This window comes from Camelus dromedarius, chromosome 33 (assembly GCF_036321535.1).
Source record: "Camelus dromedarius isolate mCamDro1 chromosome 33, mCamDro1.pat, whole genome shotgun sequence".
Classification (NCBI taxonomy): domain Eukaryota; kingdom Metazoa; phylum Chordata; class Mammalia; order Artiodactyla; family Camelidae; genus Camelus; species Camelus dromedarius.
In genome coordinates, this window is record NC_087468.1 from 18,215,718 (window position 1) to 18,239,319 (window position 23,602).

General features: G+C 45.3%; 1 protein-coding gene across 4 annotated transcripts in view; it reads right to left on the reverse strand.

The window, feature by feature from the left end:
- CTNNA2 (catenin alpha 2) overlaps positions 1-23,602 on the reverse strand; it is a 944,650-nt gene that overhangs the window by 768,259 nt on the left and 152,789 nt on the right. Inside the window, exon 1 of one of the 4 annotated variants that reach the window (XM_064481974.1) lies at positions 20,397-20,525. The exons of the other annotated variants lie outside the window; for them this stretch is intronic. Within the exon in view, the coding sequence (XP_064338044.1) occupies positions 20,397-20,402 (6 nt within the window). The 5' untranslated portion in view covers positions 20,403-20,525. Of the gene's footprint in view, positions 1-20,396; positions 20,526-23,602 lie in introns of those variants that run through there. 4 annotated transcript variants of the gene reach the window in all.

The following is a 23,602-nucleotide window of genomic DNA, read 5'->3' on the forward strand; positions in this document are numbered from 1 at the left end:
CTCTTCTAACTTAAGATAGAAAAGAGTTAAATGCTCCAAGGGGAATATATTTGATAACACGAAGCCTCGAGGAGAAATCTTAACTCAGGTATTAAGAACTGCCAACTTAAACAAGTGCCAAGCAATGCGTCCAAATGACGTCTCCCTTGAATTGCTCCTGGACAGCCCGATCTGGTCACCCAGCAGTCACACGGTCAGCAGAGATGCGGCCTGTGCTTTTCCTTGCAAAACACATGAGCAGGCGAATGCTCCCCTTGTGGGATAACCCACGGGTGGACTTTCCATGACATCTAAGACACACGCATGTGGTGCACTTGGAGGAAAAAAGAGCAGCGCGGTGACACCAGTGCGTGAGCGAAAGGAGGCGAAAACGCAGATTTCCGCGGCCTCACAGTCGCTGAAGTAAGACTTCCGTGTGGCTGAAACGATGGCGCCAGCATTTCCTACTGAACTGGTCTTTCTTCCCAGACAAAGCTCCACATCCCATTTCAGACAAAAAGAAGTACATCGCAAGAACTGGTTATTGATCCTTCCACAGCTTTAAAACTAAGAATCAAAAAACAAAACAAAACAAAAAACAAAGAAACGATCTTTTAATGATGCACTGGCAATTTACAGAAGGCAGAAATCGGAATTATCCTCTTTGCCTTTGAAATTTCCTCCCAGGTGTCTGACACTGACAGTGCAGATCAGGATGTATGTTCATTGACTCCCAAGTCCTGCAGGCGGGCATTCTTCAGCTCTGAAGACAAGGTTTTATTATTTAATCTGAAACGGACCTGAACTGGTGCTGGTTACAGATGGCTGTAAAGAGAGCCTGTACACGACGTATGCTGTTTAAGTTGTTATATTATTATTGTTGTTGTTTTGTTGTTGTTGTTGTTGTTGTTGTTGTTGTTGTTGTTGTTGTTGTTATTATTATTATTATTATTATTATTATTATTATTATTATTATTATTATTATTATTATTATTATTATTATTATTATTATCATCAGACTCACCCTGGCCTGTTCAGTGAGGTCCAAGGCGAGCCTTCTCTCGGTTGCTTTGGTATATGCTTCCCAAATGCTTTATCTTGAAGAACATACAGATAGATTTAGACTTACCTGATTTTCCGACTTTACAGTGGTGAGAAAGCCATACGCATTCAGTAGAAACTGCACTCTGAATTCTGATTTCTGACCGTTTCCCAGGCCAGCGCTAGGGTGTGGTTCTCTCTCTCTCACGATGCCGCGCAGCGACGGCCACAGCTCCCGCTCAGCGACGGGAGCGCAGGGGAGAGGACAGGGACACTTGCCACCTTTCTGTACTCACACAACCACTCTGTTTTTCACTTTCAGCACAGGATTCAATGAGCTCTTCGACACTTCTCAGCTTTGTGCCAGATAATTTGCCCAACGGTAAGCTCTGCTCGGAGCACATTTAAGGCAGACGGCAGTAAGCTATGACATTCAGTAGGGTAGTGATAGTAAATGAATTTGCCCCTTACGATATTTTCAGCTTAAACGATGACTTTATTGGGACACAACCCCATTACAAGTCAAGGAAGATCCATAATACCATGGAACATGGCAAATCAAACAGTCACAAGAAATAAACTTGTTTACAGAATCTACTAAAAACCTACTAGATTTTCCTAGAATCTGCACAACGTGCAATGTCTACTCTTAGGGCGATGAGAAAAGATACTCAAAATTAAGACACAAAAGCAATGGCAGAATTCACTGAAGGAGCAACGGCTTAGAAGCAGGGACTTTGAGTGAGAAAATGTTTCTGTTTTTAAAACCCCTGAATTGTTCTAACCATCAGTGCCCATCTGAGGAAACCCAATGCTGTTTTCAATGTCCCTAACAATTGAAAAATGACTAAACTATGTTAATGAGTCACTATTTTGGATTTATGTAGGCTGAAATAAAATGAAACAAAATAAAACGAGACTGTTACAAGAAAGAGGAGACACAAATCTGAGACGGCAATAAATAAAAAAATAGTTTCCAATCAGCGCCAGGTTAGCTAAAAGATTCAGTTGATCAAAACTTCTAATCCAGCAGGAAAGTAGGGGATAGAAACTTCATCTTATGAAATAAAAATGATTTGTTCGTTTTCTCATTATTTTGCAGCAGCCACTCAGTGTGTCCTTACTTTCCCTCCCCCCTCCCTTGCGTGCGCACAAGTGCACTCTCAACACACACGCACAGAAAAGAAGACACAGGCTGCAATGCTTACCACACTACTTCGACTTTCACGGTTTTTTTCAAATGACACATATTTTTAAAATACTGTCAAATTCCAGATGCTGCTAACTATAGTATATTTGAGATGTAAATTTCAAGCCATCATTCACAAGTACTAATTAGGAGCTCTAGATTCTTGGTGAACTCAAAAAAAAAATCATAGCTGGAATTAACACCGAAAAGAAAACCATAGACGCCATTAGCACTTCTTGGAACAGAACTGACATCACTCGGCTCAGGTACAGGGGATGATAATTGCAAGCCACAGGGGGATTTAACATAAAACCTACTGAGTTTGGGGGGAAAAAACTACATTTCCCCACTACCATATTTAAAAAGTTTCTTCCAAAACAACAAGCAGAACAACCCCACCAAAACGTCATTCTTTTGTGGATTAGTCTCTGCTCTGGAACCCAAATTAATCATGGCGGACGATGCCACCTTATTCTTTCCTTAACAGACCCCTAAACAGTAAATGCCCCCCAGATACGCCCAGCTCCTTACACACACCACACGTGTCTGCTTGAATGCGGAAACAAAGTGTTCTCTCTCTGACTCAGATAACACCACCAAGCATGGAGATTTCAGGTGTTACTTTGTCTGGCAGTTTCTTCCCCTAAGATAATGCTCAACACACACCTGCCTCAGTTTACACACAGTACAAATTTCTAAGACCAAAACCAACTGTACTTTATGGGCAGAAAATGGATGTGGCTACACAGTTTCACTACAGTGTGCATGACATACCGAAACGGCCCCTCTTTTTTCCCCCAAAGAGACAATTACATCATCCACTGACATTTCCTGAATCTTGATATGTAAGAGTACATTATTATCCTCTCATTAAGCTCCAAACGTCTGGTAGAATGCCAATGGCTTGAATAAAGACCACACTGACATTTCACTGCAGGGTCATCTCGTTACGGACGGAGTGCCAGCCCTGCACTGGAGTACACAAGCGTGTTGTCTAGCTGCACTCCTTAAGCATCACTTCTCAAAGGCTTCAAGGTTCTAGGAGATTGTAAAGGGGGAAATGGGAAGATGTAATTACCCTGTCAAGATTCTGCTCGTGAACATGTATTTGGACAACTCACAAAAAAAGAAAGCATCTCATTTTCTAATTCCAAATATCATTTCTCTTTAAAAAGTCTCCTACACTGCTGGTGGGAATGTAGTTTGGTGCAGCCATTATGGAAAACAGTATGGAAATTCCTTAAAAAACTAAAAATAGACTTACCAAATGATCCAGCAATCCCGACCATGGGCATATATCCAGAGGGAACTCTAATTTGAAGAGACACATGCACCCCAGTGTTCACAGCAGCACTATTTACAATAGCCAAGACACAGAAACAACCTAAATGTCCAGTGACAGATGCCTGGATAAAGAAGTGTGGTATACTTATACAATGGAATACTATTCAGCCATAAAAAAGAGTAAAATAATGCCATTTGCAGCAACATGGATGGTCCTGGAAATTATCATTCTAAGTGAAATAAGGCAGAAAGAGAAAGAAATACACCATATGATAGCATTCATATGTGGTATCTGAAAAAAAAAAAGAGGACACTAATGAACTCATTTACAAAACAGACAGACTTGCAGACATAGCAAACAATCTTATGGTTACCCAGGGAAAGGAGGTGGGAAGGGATAAATTTGGGAGTTTGAGATTTGCAAATGTTAGCCACTATATATATAAATAGATAAAAAGCAAATTTATTCTGTATAGCACAGGGAACTATACTCAACATCTTATAATAACCTTTTATGAAAAGGAACATATGCATATATATAAATGCATGACTGGGACATTATGCTGCGCACCAGAAATTGACACATTGTAACTAAATATACTTCAATTTTAAAAAATATAAATTTAAATAAAAAGTTACAAATTATGTTGTGGAGATACTGGCGAAATAAAAACCATGGATTTAAAAAAAAAAGTGGATGAGCATTTCTGAAACTGCAGAATAGGTGTAGAGGATTGGGACCAAAGCAACACTGCGGAGCTGCCAGGTCTTATCTGGATGAGAAATTACTGCATCGGAGACTTGGCTTCCTCTTTTGAAAAACGAGGGCAACATTATATACCTCACAGGGATGTTGTGAAGTTTAAATATGACAGCTTAAAGCCCTCAGCTCTGCAACAAAGGAGGGGTCCCAAGAACAATATGAGCACATGTGTGAGAGGGAAGAGCCAGAGTACTTGAACTTGAGCCCCACCCACTCACTACCTGTGAAATACTCAGGACAATTAATCTGTCTTTTTTTTTTTTTTTCTCGGCTCAAAATTAAAAATTATCCTTAAGTGACTTCAAATTCCTATATTCCATATGTTAACGAAATTCAGTTCTTGACTTGTGGTTCATGATGGTAAATTTGGGGCATAAGTATCTGAAATCTATTCTCTGTATCCACTGAGATACACTACACAATTGGGAGAATATTAATTTAACAATGAATTTTCTGAGGCCAAAATTTAGAGGGGTTAACAAAGGAGTATCAGAAATCTCCTTTTTGGGGATCTTTCAGAATAATTTGGGTGCTTTACCCGAAGCATTCTGGGGCTTATAGGGGGTCCTGCTGCCCCCTGGGGGCCCACTCCAGTTTTTCACCCAAGTATTTTGTGAAATTCCTCACAATTTTCTTTAGATATACACCTTACTTTTTTTTGTTATGTTTTTATAAGCTTGTGAACTGAATATTCCTGTATATAGCACCATTAAATGAGCTTAATTGCAGAGTCTATTTTTTGTGTGTTGTAAGCAATGCATAATTCATATACATTTTTTTCATACACAGTATGGGGAATAGTTCAACAATTTTTAAAATTAAATATTTACATTTTGAAAAATTGTATTTTTAGCCATGTGCTAGTGACTCTGAGAAGGGGGACCTGCTGAGCCAGGATGTCTCAGGCAGGTGTTTAATCGGACTAATTAAGCAACACGTACAGAACACTTCTGGTTCTCCCTTTGCTCTTTGTAAACGCAGGTGAGCAACAGGTGATTGCCTGATTAGACTATTTAAAACCCACTCACTTTTTATAGCTAAGGAAATTTTTTTTTGAACTCAAAATTACAAGTTCAAAACATAATATGTGGTCTCAAGTCTTACCTATTTTTCTTCTTGTTCTAAGCACCATTGGTTAAATCTGACTTTTTCCGTGGTACTTTAACATGAGCACAGGGGGTAAGAGTAATAAAATGTGCTCCATGTATAAAGGACAGAAAGCCGCACAGTCTACTGCTCTCACGGTGTCTCTTCTCCTGCCCGACTCGCTCTTAAGAAAAATCAATACACTTAGCTGGCCTAGGGATCAAGTCTGAGAAGACTGGCCTCGTTAGCACTATAAACACTGAAGCCAACCGGCTATAAAGCTCGTGTTATCAGACTTCAGATGGAGAAGGACGAAGCGTACTTGCTTCTCACGCTGCTTCCTTCCCTCCCTGTAGGACAGAGGACGTCCCCAAAGTTCAACTTGAAGTCACCAGACTGCACGACAAATCCCACTCCTTTTCGAGCACTGTTCATATGCTCTTGAGCTGTGTGTATGAAAACGAGGGAGAACACATAAATGTGCGTGTGTGTGTGCATATACACACCTCTGCGAACTGCTGGCTGAAGTTTCTACGGTTTATGCACCTAAAGCCCACACGCACACAATCTCACACCTGCACTCGGAGACCCGCAAACCACGGGATGCCCGGTACGTGGACAAACGCCCAAGCAGACGATTCACACGCATTTTCTCAGCAGCGACGTGGCCCCTCATCATTCGCCCGCTGTGTTCTTACTGCTTCCTCCTGGGCTGGGAGAGCGCCTCCCAGGCAGCGCCAGGGAAAGAGGGGCCGTGAAAGGTGTGTGGTGAATCTGCGGGTGGCAGGGATTTCGTAGGCAAGAACAGGAGAGCCTTCAAAGCATTAAGGGGGGAAGGCGTTTCGTCACACACAGACAATTCCATCAGGTGGTAATTACATCCCACAACACCAACAATTGAAAAAGGAAAAGAAAAGTAAAGGATGAACAAGAGACGACAGTCTTTTGCAGTGATGGGATGATCAGATTTCCTTCGGTACCTGGATAAGCAGAGGTATGAGACCCCAGGAGGAGGTCTCAGAACTTAACCAACACGCACATGATGTTACCTATTTATTACCAACCTCAGGACATTAGAAAAATGTTAGACCAATAGTCACCAACTGGCCCTCCTGCCAGGAAGGAAGGAAAGTACGTGCCTGGAACGTGTGCTCCGCAAAAGCTTTTTTTGCTGGGTACTTACGATGCTTCCTCTCAACGAATCTGCACAAATACATGGAATGATGACACGACTCTCCTGCCAGAGAGAAGCGACATCAGGTGGGTACTTGCTTACGGTCACACAGAAGTCAGGGGCGCGGTCCAGCCTCGCAGCCAGACCTGACTCCCTCTCGTCGCCATCCTCGCCTGATCATCCTTCATTTCACGTTTGCCTCGCAAGATGGACTTGGGCAATTTAGAAACGTTCCATTTTATAATTTAAATTCAGATGAAATTCACATGAAGCGAGCACTGTGACATGCTAAACATGAAAGGCATGTATCGTCATGGCATGAGAATCACAGCTCCTAACGACAACGAGGGCGTACGCAGTTCAGGCTCCAGGCCCAAATTCTGTGAAATGTGAGACGGATGCAGCAAGAGCCCTGGGCCGAGGCCCTTCTGCGGCCCCGTCTAGCTGCGCTGTGCCGTCACCCCGAGCCGCTCGGCAAGCAGTCAGGACGGCACGGTGACCAGGGAGCGGGTGCCCCAGGGCGGGTGTGCGGTGCAGACAAGCTACTCACTCACACTGACTCATTATTCCTCTACAGTGATGCTAGCGCTGAACGCGGACATCTCCAGTGACCAACACGGGGTCTAAGAGAAGCGGAGGCTCCCCGTGTTCTCAGGGAGGTTTCTAGAGGAGACACCAGCTAAAGCGGGAAAGCGAAGGGGCACGTTCCCAGGGAGTCACAGGGCATCAAATCCCAAACAAACGTGAGGACCCCTCGCCTCCCCATCCTGCGCCTTCCTCCCCTAAGAGTTGCCACTGTCACGATACGTGTGGGCACATCAGACGGAACCCAGAGCTAACTGAGAGGAGAAGGAGCAAGAGAAGCAGAGGAGCCAACTGCAGAGACAGGCCAGGGCCCCCCCGAGGCCAGCAGGTGCTACGGTGCTTCCTGCTGGGCCGGTGACGCAGGCAACACCCCGGGGGCAGCCCCGGCGGGCGGGGCGGGAGGCGGCAGTCGGGGTTCTGGGCTGATGTCGACGTAGGTCGGAGCAACCTGTCCCTCCGAGGCAACGCGTAGGCAGCGGCTGAGGGGTCTGGAGACGGGACTCAGGCTTTTGAACTCAGCCAGGAGATACGAGAGCCAGGAGCTCGGCAGCGATGCAGTCCCCATGCTACTCACTGGGCTTTACAACAGAGAAGGACCCCAGCACCGAGAGAGAAGATGTGAGGGAAACCCATCAAAAGATCAGCCCTAAACACCGAATCAACAGACAGCCGCCCGCAGAGACGCAGCAGGTGGGGCGCGGGACGCACGGCGACTCACACGCGCTCCCCGGCTTCCCGGCCACACAGAGTCATGTTCACATCACACTGCAGTCCGTCAAGGTCTGCAACAGTAACGAGCTCTAAAACACAGTGCACCTGCCTTAACCTGAAAATTAAATTTTATTGATAAAAAAATGCTAACTGTCCTCTGACAACGCAGAGTTGTCACAAACCTGCAGTTTGTGTGAACAAAACAAAACAAAACAAAGAACGCCCCAGTATCTACGAAGCTCAGTGAAGTGCAGCACAAGGGAACAAGGCCGGCCTGGGGTGGGTGGGGGATGCTCACACGTGTTCACCTCCTGGACACAAAGCGGGTGTGCATGTACTACACGAGGCCAGGACGCAGCTTCACGAGCTGTAAGGCAGGAATTATGCTTCAGGAAAGCTTCCTGCTCGCGTCACGACCGCCCTGGAGACTGGACGGGCCCGGGGTTCTCGCACGCGTTCCCCTTTGAACCAGCCCGGGTACCTTCCTGTTACAAACGCACCCAGACCCCCGCACGGAACCAGCATGTATCCAGGCGGGGCCTCGGACCGAGCAACGCAGCCACGTCCTGGGAACAATTCACGCCACGCCTAGCTGACGAGGGAGTGGTATGCACACAGGCCACATTTATATATATTTGGATCATACAGTCGTTCAAACAACGGGTAAAAAATTAAAATTCTAACCTGGCAGATAAAATGTAACTACGTGGCCTTCTCCCCAGTTCATTCTCTCTTTCTCAGAACGCATCCCCCCTGTTTGAACTCTCAACGGCCGCACTGACGCCAGTGGGGGAAAAGCGATCTATGTTTAGAAATGACTTTTGGTAAACGATGCAACCGAAAAGATTCTTTTCACAAGACAGGAGAAACGGTTGCCAAAGAAGGCGGCGGGGTCTCAAGAGAGCCCTACTCCAAATCTGGCTTAAAAGAAAAAGCCACCCGCCCTTCACAAGACCAAGAGGACTCGCAAAGGAGTGAGACGACGGGCCGTGTGCGTCTTCAGGGAGCGGGGACGGCAGCCATCTAACTCCTCTTGGCTTTATGGCAGAAAACTTTTCCTTACAACTTTGAAAATACCAAAGCAGAAAGCAAAAATGCAAAGGGCCTTTAGGAATGTTACAGCATCCTACTTGTCTATTCTTTGACTTTCTTACTTCATCAAAGTTACTTCCTTTCATTGCCCTTGATACTTACACATGACCTCTTTCAAAATAAAAATAAAAGGCAGTTCCAACTTTGTAGAAAGGTTAAAGTTTGCAGAGGGGAAAAAAAAAAAACCAGAATCACACTTCAGAATGACATTACTCTCAACCGCGTGATCATGATCAGCCACAAAGTGGGTGTTCAAACTTAGCAGCTCGTTTTTCAGCTGCAACGAGGATTTACTGAGCCCCGTCTCCGTGCCATTCAGGATACTGAGCAACGGATACACCCAGGTGAGGGAAACAGACATTGGCCGTGTCCTTGTGGCATCAGAATCGAGTGGTGGGGGGACAAAAACACTGAAGGAGTAAATGCAGTAAGGACACAAGACAAAGCTTGCACGGTGAGATATAGGAAATGGACGGCTTGCTCTGAGGTGGAATGAAGGGGGGTGGGCTCCTCAGGTGGGCGGTCGGGAGAGACTGCGGAGTGAGGCTGGATGATTTTGGAGACGGATTCTGTGATCTGAGGACCACCTGATGCTGACACAGCGAGTCAGGATAATTGTGGAAAACTCTCTTCTAACGATTAACCACCCTAGACGCTCAGTCAGCACTTCCATTAACAGCCTGTGTGTTAACTCCGTGCACGTTTTCAGGAGCATGAAGGTCCCTATCCATCCAACCAAGGCTCCACCTCAGACGGTAAAATCCAGCCCAGCTCACCCCTCACCCACTCGCTGGCTTTATTAAATGTGGTCAATACCTTCTTCCTTCTCACTGGCAATGAGCCCGCACCTCTGTTGCTCACCATTATGTGCCCAGAACTCACAGACAGCGTGGCTGAGGTGGGTCTTCAAAAATGCAAGTTGAATGAATAAATGATTACAGCTGCTCCTACTAAATATCCGTGTCATTCACATTTTAGAAAACAGAATCAAATTCAAATAGAAAAGACTGCTGCAGAAAGTCCATTTGAACAGGATGCAATATTAATAAATGTTCTTGTAAACACTCTGTTTCTGATCTCTTTTCTGATTTAGTTAAATCTCAGCCCATCTTCAGTGCATGTACAGTGCTACTGTAGAAACAGAAAACACTTTCCTTTGTATTACAGAACGCGGCCCCAACAAAGCTGGGATTGCTTCCCGTCCTCACTCCAATACGTTAATTTGAAGACTAGAACATACAACGGTGACAGCCTGTTTTTCCTAATAATGAGGATTTTCTGGGATTCGAGCACCATGTTTGAATATATTCGATAGAAGAGGTACAACATGGAAAGGTTTTGATATTCTCCGTTAGCATTCAAAATTATTTAGTACCTATGATTACACAGAACGCTCTCTGACCAGATAACATTCGGGGAGTAAATCCATGTGTTTGTGTATAGATAACACCATTCCTGCCCACAAGCAATTTGTTTGGAAAAGCAGGTGCGGCACAGGATCTCACACGTAGAGCGGAAACCTCCAGACACGGAACGGAAAACGTATCAGACTACGAAACAGGGGAACTGGGGTTAGTGACTGAGACCTTCGGCTCAGTTAAAGTACAGTGTGGTATATAAATCACAGTTTTTTGAACCAATGAGAAGTTAAATTATATATGTTGACTCTTAAATCCCATGTTAGTTTATAGATGGCTTTCCCATCACAAAACACATGCAGATATGCTATTCCACGTGGCATTTCTTCCCTAGGTCTTGTACAGAGTTAAAAGAAGGGTAACAAAGTTGCCCTAAAAATATGCTGCCGTTTATAGTAGCTTTCCCACTGAAAGCATCAGACATTTCAGACAAAAAGTCATGCAAGACGGTGGTGTAATCACTTAAGGACAGTCATCATAGCTGCTCTTCGTATGTGTGTGCGCTACATTATCTGTTTTTTTACTAAGCCAGAAAGTAGGCGATGAAAGTAATTTCTAAGGGGAAAGAGCTGGATGTCTCCTGAAGAAGTGAAGTGAGGTCTAACGTTCAGGTGCGATGCATTCCCGGGGGCTTCATCTTTCAGTCACAGCCTGAATTACATGCGCTCACTTTCCACATCAAACTAATGGATAAAGGCAGCAGGAATTCTAAAGCAGGACAGAGTGGGGACTGATCATTTTTTATCCCTGTTAACTACCTGACTCGGGGGAAATTTGAGATTTTCACAATTAATGAGCCAATTTCATTGACAGTTAATTTATTAATAGTGTCCAGCTTTACGGCAGGCATAGGCCTCTCGTGCACCCCCAGTACGGGGTGGGTGTCTCACAGGGTGTGATTCCTCAAGCCTCTGCTGGGTTTTATTACAGAGAAAGAGGCAATTCTCCTACCATGAAGCTGGGTCAGATACGTCAGGAAATGCACTCGCTAATCTCACATGAGAAGTAACAAACATTGCGTCAGTGAATAAAGCAGATCACGCAGTTACCTGCCAAGGGTGTACTTCCTTGCACACTGACGGGGAAGCAGGCGGTTGGAAAGTTACTTCCCTCATGTGTTGAGCCAGCACCATCTACAACAGTCATGGTTGGTGACTGGGAGGTCAGCTCGTGTCTCGTACAATTAATATCAGCAAAACGGCTCCGGGAACAAACAGACGCCTGCAGTTCTGCAGTGAGGGGGCACCGCCTTGCACCCCTACTTGCCCTGGACAGAGTTTTTAAAAATTGTGGTAAAACACACATAACCTAAAATCTACCACCTAAAACCATTTTTAAGGGCTCAGTACAGCGGCGTTGATTCTGTGAACATGCTGATGCTTCAGATCTCCAGAGCTGCCCTGGGCAGCTTTTTGAGTCTGTCTGGCCAAAGGTCATCTGGGACCCTGGGGCACAGTGTCCGACCGCATGGCTCACACTTGGAAACATGCTCTTGTGGAGGAAGGGGGAGTCAGCCATCAACGGTGGGGCAGGCTGTGCCCTGCACACAGGCACTGGACGCAGGGGCAAGCAGGGTCCAGCCCAGCCCTCGCTCCGCTTCCTAAACCCCAGTGGCCACCCAGGGGGACGGGCAGCTTCTTCTGTTCACACACGGGTTGTCTGAGTCAGCGCTCGTCCTCCTGCAGGGTCAAGGCAGGGGAGCGAGGAGACGTCAAGAAATCGACGGGGGGCCCCTAGTAGAGTTTAAATTCTTGGGAGCTTTTCATTTTGACTTAGACATTAGTCATATCATTTCATGGTCTTCCCGTCCCACTTCATTTTCTTCAGTTAAGCCAGCACTTCTGTGAAGCCTGACAAGCGCGTCCACGGTGATGGGGACAAATCTAAGTGAACAGAGCCGGAAATGGGAACATTCTCTGCCTCCCTACCCCCTTTGTCTCCAGGCCACGTGGGATGCCCTGAGCAGCGACGAGGGACAAAGGCAGCGGGGGATCCTAGCAGAGCCGGGAGCCCGGGGACCCCCCCCCACCGCTGCAGGGATATAAGCCCCTGAAGGGCAGGGGTCTTGGTCAGTTTTGTTTATCAACAGAGTCCAAGCCATCAGAACAGTTCCCAAGACTGAGCAGGTTCTTAACCAGTATTTACAGACTGAACTCATGATTCAGGGGGGATATTTTTAAAGTCCAATTTAAAAATGAATTAATTTTAACCTGAATTGACCTCGTTCCTTCCTTCCTTTCAAAAACCTTGGCAGGATACCAGTGTTTTCTTCTCTAAGGACTCACCTACCTGCTGCTCAAAAATCTGTTCTAGAATATTGCTTGGCACCCTACTTCGGCTTCTCACGCTGCGTTTCTAGAACCAGCATATTCCCCTTTTGTGAACATTATTGCAAAACTAGAGGGTTTTTTTTCTTTGTCTATGCACAATTTATGACTTCTTAAACATTATCTTTTTTCATACATTCTTTTAAAATGCAACAATTTGAGTACATCGCATTGACTCAATCACTCGTGTCAGTGATGGAAACTTGCAGTGACGAGTATTTGTAATTCTTGAATATATATTGACACCCTTTGGCAAAGTTCAGTCTACGCTACCCTTTCAAAGCTAGTCTGCATCTTACCCGTCCAGGGAATTCTCCCCTCATTTGCGCTGTTCTCTGCTGCCTCTCCTTTACCGTATCTCCCCTTACCGATGGTATCACCGTTTAATTACACTCTGTCATTTGTCGCCATACCGCCTTATCACTAATCCCACGAGACTGGGGGACTAATTTTTTTTTCTTTAATTATAGTACGTTGCTAGTGGCTATAGGCAGGACTATAGAGCTGGAGGGAAAAACAACTTCGTACTTCGTTCCAATACTCTTTGTTCTGTTTTATTTTTCTGAGGTGGGGAATTAGGTGTATTTCTTTATTTACTCCCTTGATGGAGGTGCTGGGGACTGAGCCCAAGACCTCGGGCAGGCGAAGCCTGCGCTCAACCCCCGAGGCCAACAGTCTGAGTGCTAACTCCCTGACGCCGCACAGCTCTTCAGAGCTGTCCGAACTGCAGTTGCCTTACAACCAGCACAAGACAACGAAAGAGTTGGAATAACACCTAAGATTTTACAAATGAGGGGTAGAAAATTCCAAGATGCAGAGAGTTTCTCCCATGGCTGCACTGCCTCGTGAGAGCTGAGCACAAGCTTTCTGAGTTACCAACAAGGAGACGCCGGGAGAGCTTCCTAAATTTTCTGAGCCCAAACTGGTTCTGAGACTTGAACTGAGAACACCTCACATAGAACGGCCTTACGGATTAAACAAGGTGACACGGTAAAGTGCTTGGCACAATGCCTTGTATACAGTAAGTGCTCAATTAATGGGCGCTGTTGCTATTGCTATCAATGTCCCATGAACAGCACACATTCTCCTCCTCATCCTGGGGTTGGCAGCCTACGGTTCACGAGCCACGTCCGACCCACCACTTGTTTCTCAGGGCCCGCGAACGAAGACTGATACCTACATCTTTCAATGGTTTTAAAAATCGAACAGATCATGACTCATGATACATGAAAATCTATAAAATTCTAATTAATTTTCCATAAATACACTTTGTGGGAACACAGACACGTTTGTTTCCATGTTGTCTAAGGCTGCCTTCTCACCACAAAGGCGTAATTCAGTAGCCGTTATGAATCTGAATACCCTGTGGTCCACGGGGCCCAAAGGACTGACTCTCTGGCCCTTTAAAGAAAAGGTTCCCTAACCTTTGTTCTTCACTTTCAAGCTCAAGGTTTCCGACGAGCTGTCCGTGAGTCAGGATTTCTTTTCATTTCTGTCTCCTGTATGTAGCTACTCATTTTACCTCTTCTTTATAGGAAAATCAGGGAATAGGATGACCAAACAGTTTGCCATTGTCAGGAAAAGTTCTGAAGGCCTGTGGCACCCTGTTTGTCTTTCGTTTTTATCTCAAGTACCCCCTCCTTTTGCCTCAGAGAGGAAGGTGGGGGCAGAAAGAGAGGAAGAAAGAAATTAGGCCAGCTCGAGCTCCAGTGTGAGTCATCAGATGGCAGCTCAGGGGCCAGAGACGCTCCCCTTCCGCAGCCTCTCTGGAATCCAAGAAAAGGAATGGCAGGAGCAACACGCTGCAGCTAAATGCGCCGTCAACAACAGTCCTTGAGCCGCTCTGTCTTCAGTCTATTCTCCTTGCCCACCAGACAGAGAAATAAAGGGTAAATCAGGTAAGAGCGGCTGAGAGACTGCCATAGGGTTTCTCATTTCAAACAAAGGTAAAACTATGCTGGAATTATTCTGCTTTACAGCCACCCACAGTCCACAGCAAGTTTCCTTTTTTTTTTTTCCTAATCTATTTATTTATTTATTTTAAATTGAAGTATAATCAGTTACAATGTGTCAATTTCTGGTGTGCAGTACAATGTCCCAGTCATGCATATATATACATATACATATATTCATTTTCATATTCTTTTTCATTAAGATATTGAATATCATAAGATATTGAATATAGTTCCCTGTACTGTACAGAAGAAATTTGCTTTTTATCTATCTTTATATATAATGGTTAACATTTGCAAATCTCAAACTCCCAAATTTATCCCTTCCCGCCCCTTTTCCCTGGGTAACCATAATATGGTTTACTGTCTGTGAGTCTGTTTCCATTCTGCAGATGAGTTCCTTAGGGTCCTCTTTTTTCTTTTTTTTTTAAGATTCCACATATGAGTGGTATTGCATGGTAGCTTTCTTTCTCTTTCTGGCTGACTTCACTTCGAATGACATTCTCCAGGTCCGTCCACATTGCTGCGAACGCAAGCGAGTGTCCTGAGAGTCTACTTTTGCTCAATGCTGTTTGGAAACTACGTCTAGGCTTTAAAATAACAAGGCAAAAATGAGAGTATTTGACTAACACCCCAAGAATTCCTTCTTCCCTTCTGTTCAGCTGGAAGCTGTGTATATGACTGTGTTTGAAGCAAAAGGTATCCTTTGCTAAAAATATCTCGGGGTACATCCAGCCCATGAAGACTGTGGATACATGACAGCTCCAACTGAAAAGGAAAACAAAACTAATGGGACCACTGATGTGGGCTTTTAAGTCTCCCTAGACTGTTCCCTGAAACGAAGGCTGTGGGCATGACTAAGTGAGAATGCGTGTCTTCACAGACAGACTCGCGTGTGCACACAACACAAACACAGACACATGCGCGCATCCTGTCTTCTCTTGGTGTTGTCGTATTTACAAGCTGATGGGCTGTGGCTGAAATTAACTCACAAGCAGACACCTCTGTGGCATCTCAGAAAAAGCAACTGAGATCATGAAAGGATGTTTGAACTAAATGTTCTCACTGTGTTCACTGTATCTCTCACCACTCAAAACATGCTCCACTGACAAACGCATCCATTCCCACCTTCTCTCTAATATAATATAATAATAAGTGTAACAAATATAATAGTGTTTCCTATATACAGAAGGACCTGCCCTTCACGTGTTCCTAGACAGGTTCTCAAAGTAGGTTTTGAGTATTTTCTCAATGTGGTTTGACCCAGTAACTCAGGGTAAGCACATCAGAAATAACAGTATTTCAAGATAAGCAGTATCACCATTAAGAAAATTTGTCTTTTGTTTCTTCGCGGGACCCAGCAACCGTGAGGCCTCATCCCTTGTAAGAAACACAACCTCTCAGAGCTTCTCAGGAAGAAGCTACCTGACTCAGAGTCCCTGCCGTCTACCCAGCTCTGCAAAGCGACCCAAAAACACCTTCTCTCTCACTGTGCACAGGTCTGACTTCATGAGAGATAAAGGCAGGAATTCTTTCCCGACAAAGCTCTTCCCTGGAGAAAATGACCTGTCCAGTGTCAACAGCCAGGGGGCGCCGTGACGGAACTTCCAACTCGGTCTGTCCACAGCAGAACTTGCTGTTTTCTCCCTGGACCTGAATGCCCACCTGCCCTCGAGCTGGTGTCTTCTGTTCCTTGGCCCTGCAAACGTGGACGCAGTGACGCCTTTGACTCCACGGCCTTACCACCTCTTGCACCCTTCCTTTCTTCAGTCCACCTCCACAGCTCCACCCTCCCCTCCATCCTGTTCAAGCTTCCACGGCCACTTCTGCCCCGGAAGAGCACAGCAATCGCAGTCCTTCCAGCCTGTCCTCCTGACTCTTGTTTCTGCCCCCAGAAGCTAGTCCCAAGGCAGCTGGGCTTTGGCAACAGTGTGGCAGCTACTCCTGCGCTAAACCTTCAACGAGACCCCAGTGCCTGCAAAAAAGTGCAAGCTCCTTAGCTACATCCATTACTTTTTTACTACTACTACTACTACTACTACTACTATTATTAATATTATTATTATTATTATTAATAGTAATAATATTTCCTCTCCTGTTCACATTTATTAGTCTGCATGATGACCTAGATGATTTAAACACTGGGGAAACATCTCAGTCACAGTCACAGTGACCTTTTAGGGTTGGGAGTGCCAAGGATTTTTAATACATTACTCCTTATCTCTCAAGCCGCCCTGTAAGACGTGCATCTCACCCACATTTTACCGACAGGAAGAGCCAAGCTCAGGGGAGTCTGGTGACTTTCCACGGCCCTTAGTCCCTGGTATAACGCCTTCTATAGGCTCAGATTCTTTGCATAGTTATTAAATTAAGTAACCGTCTCTCTTCACCTCTGCCTCTTCTGGTAATAACCTTAAGGCGGATGATGTTATAACTTTTTTGTTAAAATTCTTCATCTTCAGATAAAATGGCTTTTGATTAACTATGAGGACTCGTACGGTGCCAGGTTCAAACGTAAGAGGTGTCACCTTCCCTGGGGTCCACACCTTCTTGATTCAAGACAAAGACGGCCCTTCACCAGCCCACATGGTAAATTAAAGGCTCCTGCTCGAACGTGTAAAAGCCAGTGAAGAAAATATAATTCTTCTTGCTTGTCAATTTTATTCCACTCTAGCTGCCTGATTGAAATGGAAATCCTCAGACTAAACATTTAAAACTGTAACAGGTCAAGAATATCAAGGACTCTCTTGCCATCTTCACTCAGTTTGAAAAAAGAAAGACCATTTTGCCCAATGTTAAGTAGCACGTGACTACCTCTGGCCAGGGAGGCTGCAGTAATTTCTAAACCTGTCCTGCCATCTCCTACAGAGGAGGACTGATGTCAAGCAACAGTCTTCCTACATAAGGATATTTGATTAAGATGAATTCCATAAATGCTGATTTACAAAAGTTACCACCAAAATGACAGGCAGCTGATGCCTGTTGTCAAAAACACTGCTTTTCTGAAGATACACTTTCTTATTCTTTGCAAAATTATTCTTATTATCCTTAAAATATCTTACACGTATAAAATTACACTTAAGTCACATATTCTGAAATTAGTATACTACACAGTCATACAAAAAATGGATGAATTTGTTTAATTCTTAAAGCATTTTATGTTCTTTGATTTTTTAATCTTTGTGAATGTTAATGTGAGCAAAGATGAAAGGTTTTAAGACATTTAAAATAGCTGAACAGGGTGTGAAAACTGAGACACCGGAGCACACAGCTTATATAAAGGGAGAAACTGAATAACATAAAAACAGAAATAAAGTTCTTGCTCAACATTAAAGAAAGAGCAAAATGACATAAATCAGGTGGAGAGAAAAATAACCCCACGGACGGTCGTACATACTTCGAGGGTGGGGCTCGTCAACAGGGCACGATCAGGAGGCGAAGCCCAGCGTGGGGAACACTTGTCCCAGCTTTGCACGAGCGCAGTGCCAGGTGCTAGGACAAGCGTGACCCACAGAAACCACAGGACGCATCAAATAAGCCCCTGGCCAGGGCGCAGCGGCAGCACGTTAGCTCCCCGGACAGCCTCTTGATCTGACAACGGGCAGTGCGCACTACCGCGGCGACCGGTGTCTGAGGTTTTTGGTATTATATCACTGCGAACCTGCACAGGAGAGAAAGGTCTGCACATCGCTAATTCTGAGGTCGGAACAGAGCTGGCTATATGGTTTCTGGGATTTAAATGTGATTTCTTATCTTCACCCTATTTGCCTGTTGTGAGGAACTACACAGGATGTCCAGGAAAAGTCAGACACTAGGACGCCAGCCCGAGACTTGACACACAGTGATGTTCACTGAGAAAGTAAGCTCCCAACGCCTTGGGGGATGACCGTGTGTTTGGAGCAGAAACCCCGGCGCAGGGCCCAGAGCTCAACGTCACTGGAACAACTTGAGAAGCCGTCTACCGGCCCCAGTGAAGACGGAAACCCTCTTGACCAGTCAGGAGGGGTTGGAAGCACCGTTATCTACTCCCACGACCTCGGTGGGGGACACTGGGCTGGTGTGGCGTGGAGGAGACCCAGGCGGCCTGCAAGGTGCGTGTGCGGACAGAGCCCGCAGTTCTCAGAGAGAGCGCTGAAGGAGAAGAACGGGTCTAAGTGCCCGGGGTTGGCCCAGACTTGCGACTGATGAAGACACTGCACAGAATGAGACTGCAGAGTTGAAGGAATTCCTCTGGGCAGTAACAATAGCCCCACTTCCAGCAGCAAGGCACACAACACAGGGGGCACACAGACCAGGATGGAGGAGTTTCCCAAAGCACACCTTCCACCTTCTTAAGGAGGTGGGGTGACAAGTTAATAGCAGACACGGTTCTACAAACACACGTGGACACACAAACACACGCACAGACATACACGTATGCACCCTTCCTGTATGAGCACTTGTGCTAAGTGCGTATCACTCACCTGCCACACGGATCATGGCTCTCAGCTCAGCTTTTCAGAGCCCCTGCGTGCAACATACAGCTTACGGTCTCTTCAAAGGCGCCGGGAGGAGGGGAGCAAGCGAGCCTGAAATCCAGCTCACCTCCCCCTCACCAGGCCAGCGGTCATGGCCAGTCGTCCCGGCGTGGACAAAGCACATCCCGGGCAAAGCGAAAAAGGTGCCTCTCCAAGTAGCCTTCCGGCCCTTCGTGTAGTTTATAAAAATGCCCCAGATGGGCTAATGGTGGCCCTGGTCCTTCCTGCATTTTATAAAGTTCAAATTAGGGACTGCCTCCAGGATCATATATCAAATAGATACAAAAACCAAGTTGCCGCTGACGGACAGGCTCTGTGCAGCCGGGATGCCGTGGCTGCAGGACCAGACCAGGTAAGCCACACCCCTTACCAGATTGCGAAGGGTGCCTACGCCGGTCTAGGCAATCAACATGGGTGTAACAATAACACTAACAATAACACTAACAATAAAATTAGAATACACAACTCCAAAATTACAAGAAGGCTGGTTGAAAACACCACAGGAGTATCCAGTCAGAGTCTGTGTGGAACAAGGAGTCAGGCATGCTGTGACGTGGGTACGTGCCCACCATCCCAAATTTTCTTGTTTCCTCGAGTCCCTGATGGTACCTCTCACCTCCTCAACCATCTGGAACCCCTATTTCCAAGTGAATCAGGGTTTTTCTGTATGTGATTTGAAAAAAAAATTTTCCAGGGGTCAGGGGAGGTAATTAGATTTATTTGTTTATTTTTAAGTGGACATACTGGGGATTGAACCCAGGACCTCGTGCATGCTAAGCACACCTTCTGTCACTGAGCTGTACCCTCCCTGCCAATCTTATTTTTCCAAAGAGAAGCAGCTGGATAAACTCTGTTCCCTGAAGGCCCTTGGGAGACATCCTGTGGCCGGACATACATTTCCTCTCTACAGATGATGGCAGGGAAAGGGCAGTTTTTAAAACCAAATGGAGAGGACTTCTCACAGTGAAAATGCCAGTACCACAGCACATGGGTGGGGATCTCGGTGGGTAACAGGTATGTCCCCCGACCCCGCCACCTGTCCTTTGCCCTTAAATAGCCCCAACTGGGCAAATGGCCAGTTTGATCCTGCTGGATTTTAACCAGAATACCCTCGGGCACTCTGACCCCCCACGCCTTCGGCACAGCGTCATCTCCACCCAGAATGCCCTCTCTCCCTCCTCCTTCCCGCCTGACGCACTGCTGTCCATTCCTCAGGACCCTGCTGCCCTCCTCTCTGTTCCCTCCAGACCACCTCCAGGCTTAAGGGCTGCCCCCCACCTGCATTCGCGTAGCACTTCACAGGTTAGCGTACGTCTTCTTGGTTCATCACTACTCATCTCTCAGCCCACCGTCCCAGCTGGATCGCTCTCTGCCAACTGGGATGCTGTCTTTTTCATCTTCATTACAGACAGTGTGCTGGATAATAGAGGAACACATATTTCAATGAAGCACACATGCTTCACTATCAATGTATTTATATTGTTCTGTATACACCTGTATGCACATACAGGTGTCATATCTAATTTATTTTACCAAGTGTTTGTTTATCAACCTTCTACTAATTACAAATTTAACTACAAATGTGACCTAAAGTTTATGCACAATTAAAATGTTGTTCTTCTATATTTTGGTGCTATTTTTCTTCCTATATTGCCATTTCATATGGACCCTCAGGCAAAGGACAAAAAAATAAAGAAAATTAAGACTTAGACTCAGGCATGAAATAAACTGCGTGGCTCTGAACGGATCTCCCACCTCACTGTCTGCAGTTTCCTTATTAGTAAAATCAGGGATTGGTCTAGAACTTGGCTTTACTGACATTGTGGGACAGATCATTCTGTTTGTGGGGAGGGCGAGGAGGGGACTGTTCAGCGCCTGAAGGATGTTCAGCACATCCCTGACCGATACCCACTGGATGCTCGTAGCATCCATGCAGATGTACCACCCAAAAATGTCTCTAGACATTGACAAATATCCCCTGCACCAGGGACTGCCCCGGGTTGAGAACCACTGGTCCAGAACAGAGGTTTTTCATTCTTTTGAGCACGAGGGTCTTTTTCCCTCAAGAAAACATCACCCATTATGATACAAACAAACAACACAAACAAAGTGCAGGGCTCTGCTTCGAGGGTGTGGAGACAGCACTGCTGAAAATCCCCTCATTTCTGTGATTCTCTGATTTTAAAGAAGCACAAGTGAAGACACTCAAAACATACTCCAGACGCCTGCTTTCCACATGCTCCAAGGTAACATAAAGTCCTAATCTGTTTCAACAGTGTGCTCCAGAAGACTTCAAGGAGGCGGGGACGAGCACGAAAGGAGGCTCACCTGGCACTCTTGGCTTGACGCCAAAAGAGAGAGACGTTCATAAAGGCAGGCGGCGGGGTGGGGGGGTCCGCGATGTGGTCACTCACGTTACACAGCAGACAATTATCCTCTTATTTCATTCCCGACACTTCTGAAAAGGCTACGCACTCAGAGATGTCGTTTCTAGTTGCATGTGCTTGGTACTCAGGAAACTGCAAGGGACTGGACTGGACTGGGTTGTGCTGACACGGTGTCCAGACGGCAGAGCTTCCAGGAGAACACGTGGGCGTGTAACACACGAGAAATGGAGACGCACTGCTGACTCTGTTTTTAATGCATGGAAATTTACAGCAGCAGCGACTGACTTCACAGAGCTTGTCAGGAGCAGCACTGCGTAGCTGGGGAGACCATTTCCACGCTCCAGCTAGACTAACAACTTGGTGAGGCCAGTTTTTGTTTTTGTTTTTTTTTTAGAGTTCAGATGAAACCCTTTAAATTATTAAGAAGCACACTGACACATCCCTCTGCTCTAAACATGACTAAGAATTCACTAATTGGCTATGTGACCTCGGGCAAACCAGTTCTCTGGCCCCTGATTTCCTCACTGCTAAAATGAGGATTCAGACTTAACCGTCTCCGACCCTCCCTCTCTGGAACTCTGGATCTATGATTTTACACATAAAACAGCTTAGAAAAGAGAGCAATGAGCTTCTCTTGGGCGCTCGTCTCACCTTGGAGAAGTCTGAGCCGTGCTGGAACCTGCTGTTCTCAGCTCGAAGACCAGACTGACTCACCAAAGTTAAGTTACGTAAGAAAAGTCTTCCTACAAAAGGCAATTCCCAGAATTTAAGTTTGATTCTAGAATTATTTTAAATTATTCAGGTCAGTAGTTGCGTGTACTAGTGTGGTCACGGTGACAACTCTGCCCTCACCTCAAGTATTTGTAAGTAAATGGGAGAGAATCCATGACCTTCAAAACAACAGAACTGAGCTTGGCAGTTGTTAAAATGCTAATGCACTCAGTGCTTTTTCCAATGGCAGTTTTTCCTTAAAAAAAAAAAAAAAAGACAATGTAGAAAAAGGTTTTTGGGGGGGCCTGAATTACCAAACAAAGGAGGACAGCACGGTTTAATACGGCCCTGGAGATTCTTCCAAACGATGCTGCTTTAGGCGGATATAAAGTGGGTAATTTTCCTTTAACAACAACAGATGCTTTCCGTTTTATTTCTTGAGTTCTCCATGAATCACTGCAGAATTCACAGCCAAGCAAATGAGAATATGTTCCTCTCTTGACTCCCTGCCATTGTTAATTCACTATTTCTTAAAGGCAGAATGAGTTTTCAGAAAGCCATGTGTTGTCAACAGCACTTTCCATTAAAATGCCTTTTAGTCCTTTATGGGTGGACATGGAAGAATTCAGAACAATGACTGATTTAAACTGACACAGCAGAAAAAGAGACTTTCCCCCCAAAAGTCCTCGTTAACATCCAGCGCTCGCAGAATCACCAGACATACTCCAAGGCTATATAATTTGTTACTTTTCTGACGTCCTCTATTCACAATGTGAAATCCTCTCTCAGTGTAAAAGAACAGAAATGAGGCTTAAACCTTAGGTTTTATAGAATACAGAGTTATTCTAAGGATTGACCAAAAAAAGTGCAACACGCTCCTCACCCTTTCTCAGTTTAAAATAAATTCCTCTAAAACACAGAGCTGGAAATTCGTTGCAGTGATAATGATGTCCAAGCAACCAACTACAGAAAATTAAATGGTTGAACATTTTCTTTCATAGTGTATTTTTCTTTGTTGTACAATCTAAAATGTTTTTCTTTTTGAACTTTACTCGGCATTAAAAAAAAAATGTTACAAATAGTTTTCCTGACAAACAGCCACTTAATGTCTTCCTTCAAACTGAATTTTTAAAATTCAAGTTTTAAGTGTAACATTTCTACGTGAGGTGAGGTGATTTGACAGAGCTATAGAAGAACTGAGTCTGTGGCTGCTGTGAGATTGTCTGAGTGGGGAGAAGGGGCCGCTGTCTGTGTCTTTGAATAATGTTCACGAACGCTTATTTCTGTTGGTACGTGAAAACTTTACATGCCTGATCTGATGGTATCTAGAAAAAGCACTGCCCTCAGTCCTCCCTAACCTCTCCACACTGATCCCATCAGAAACTA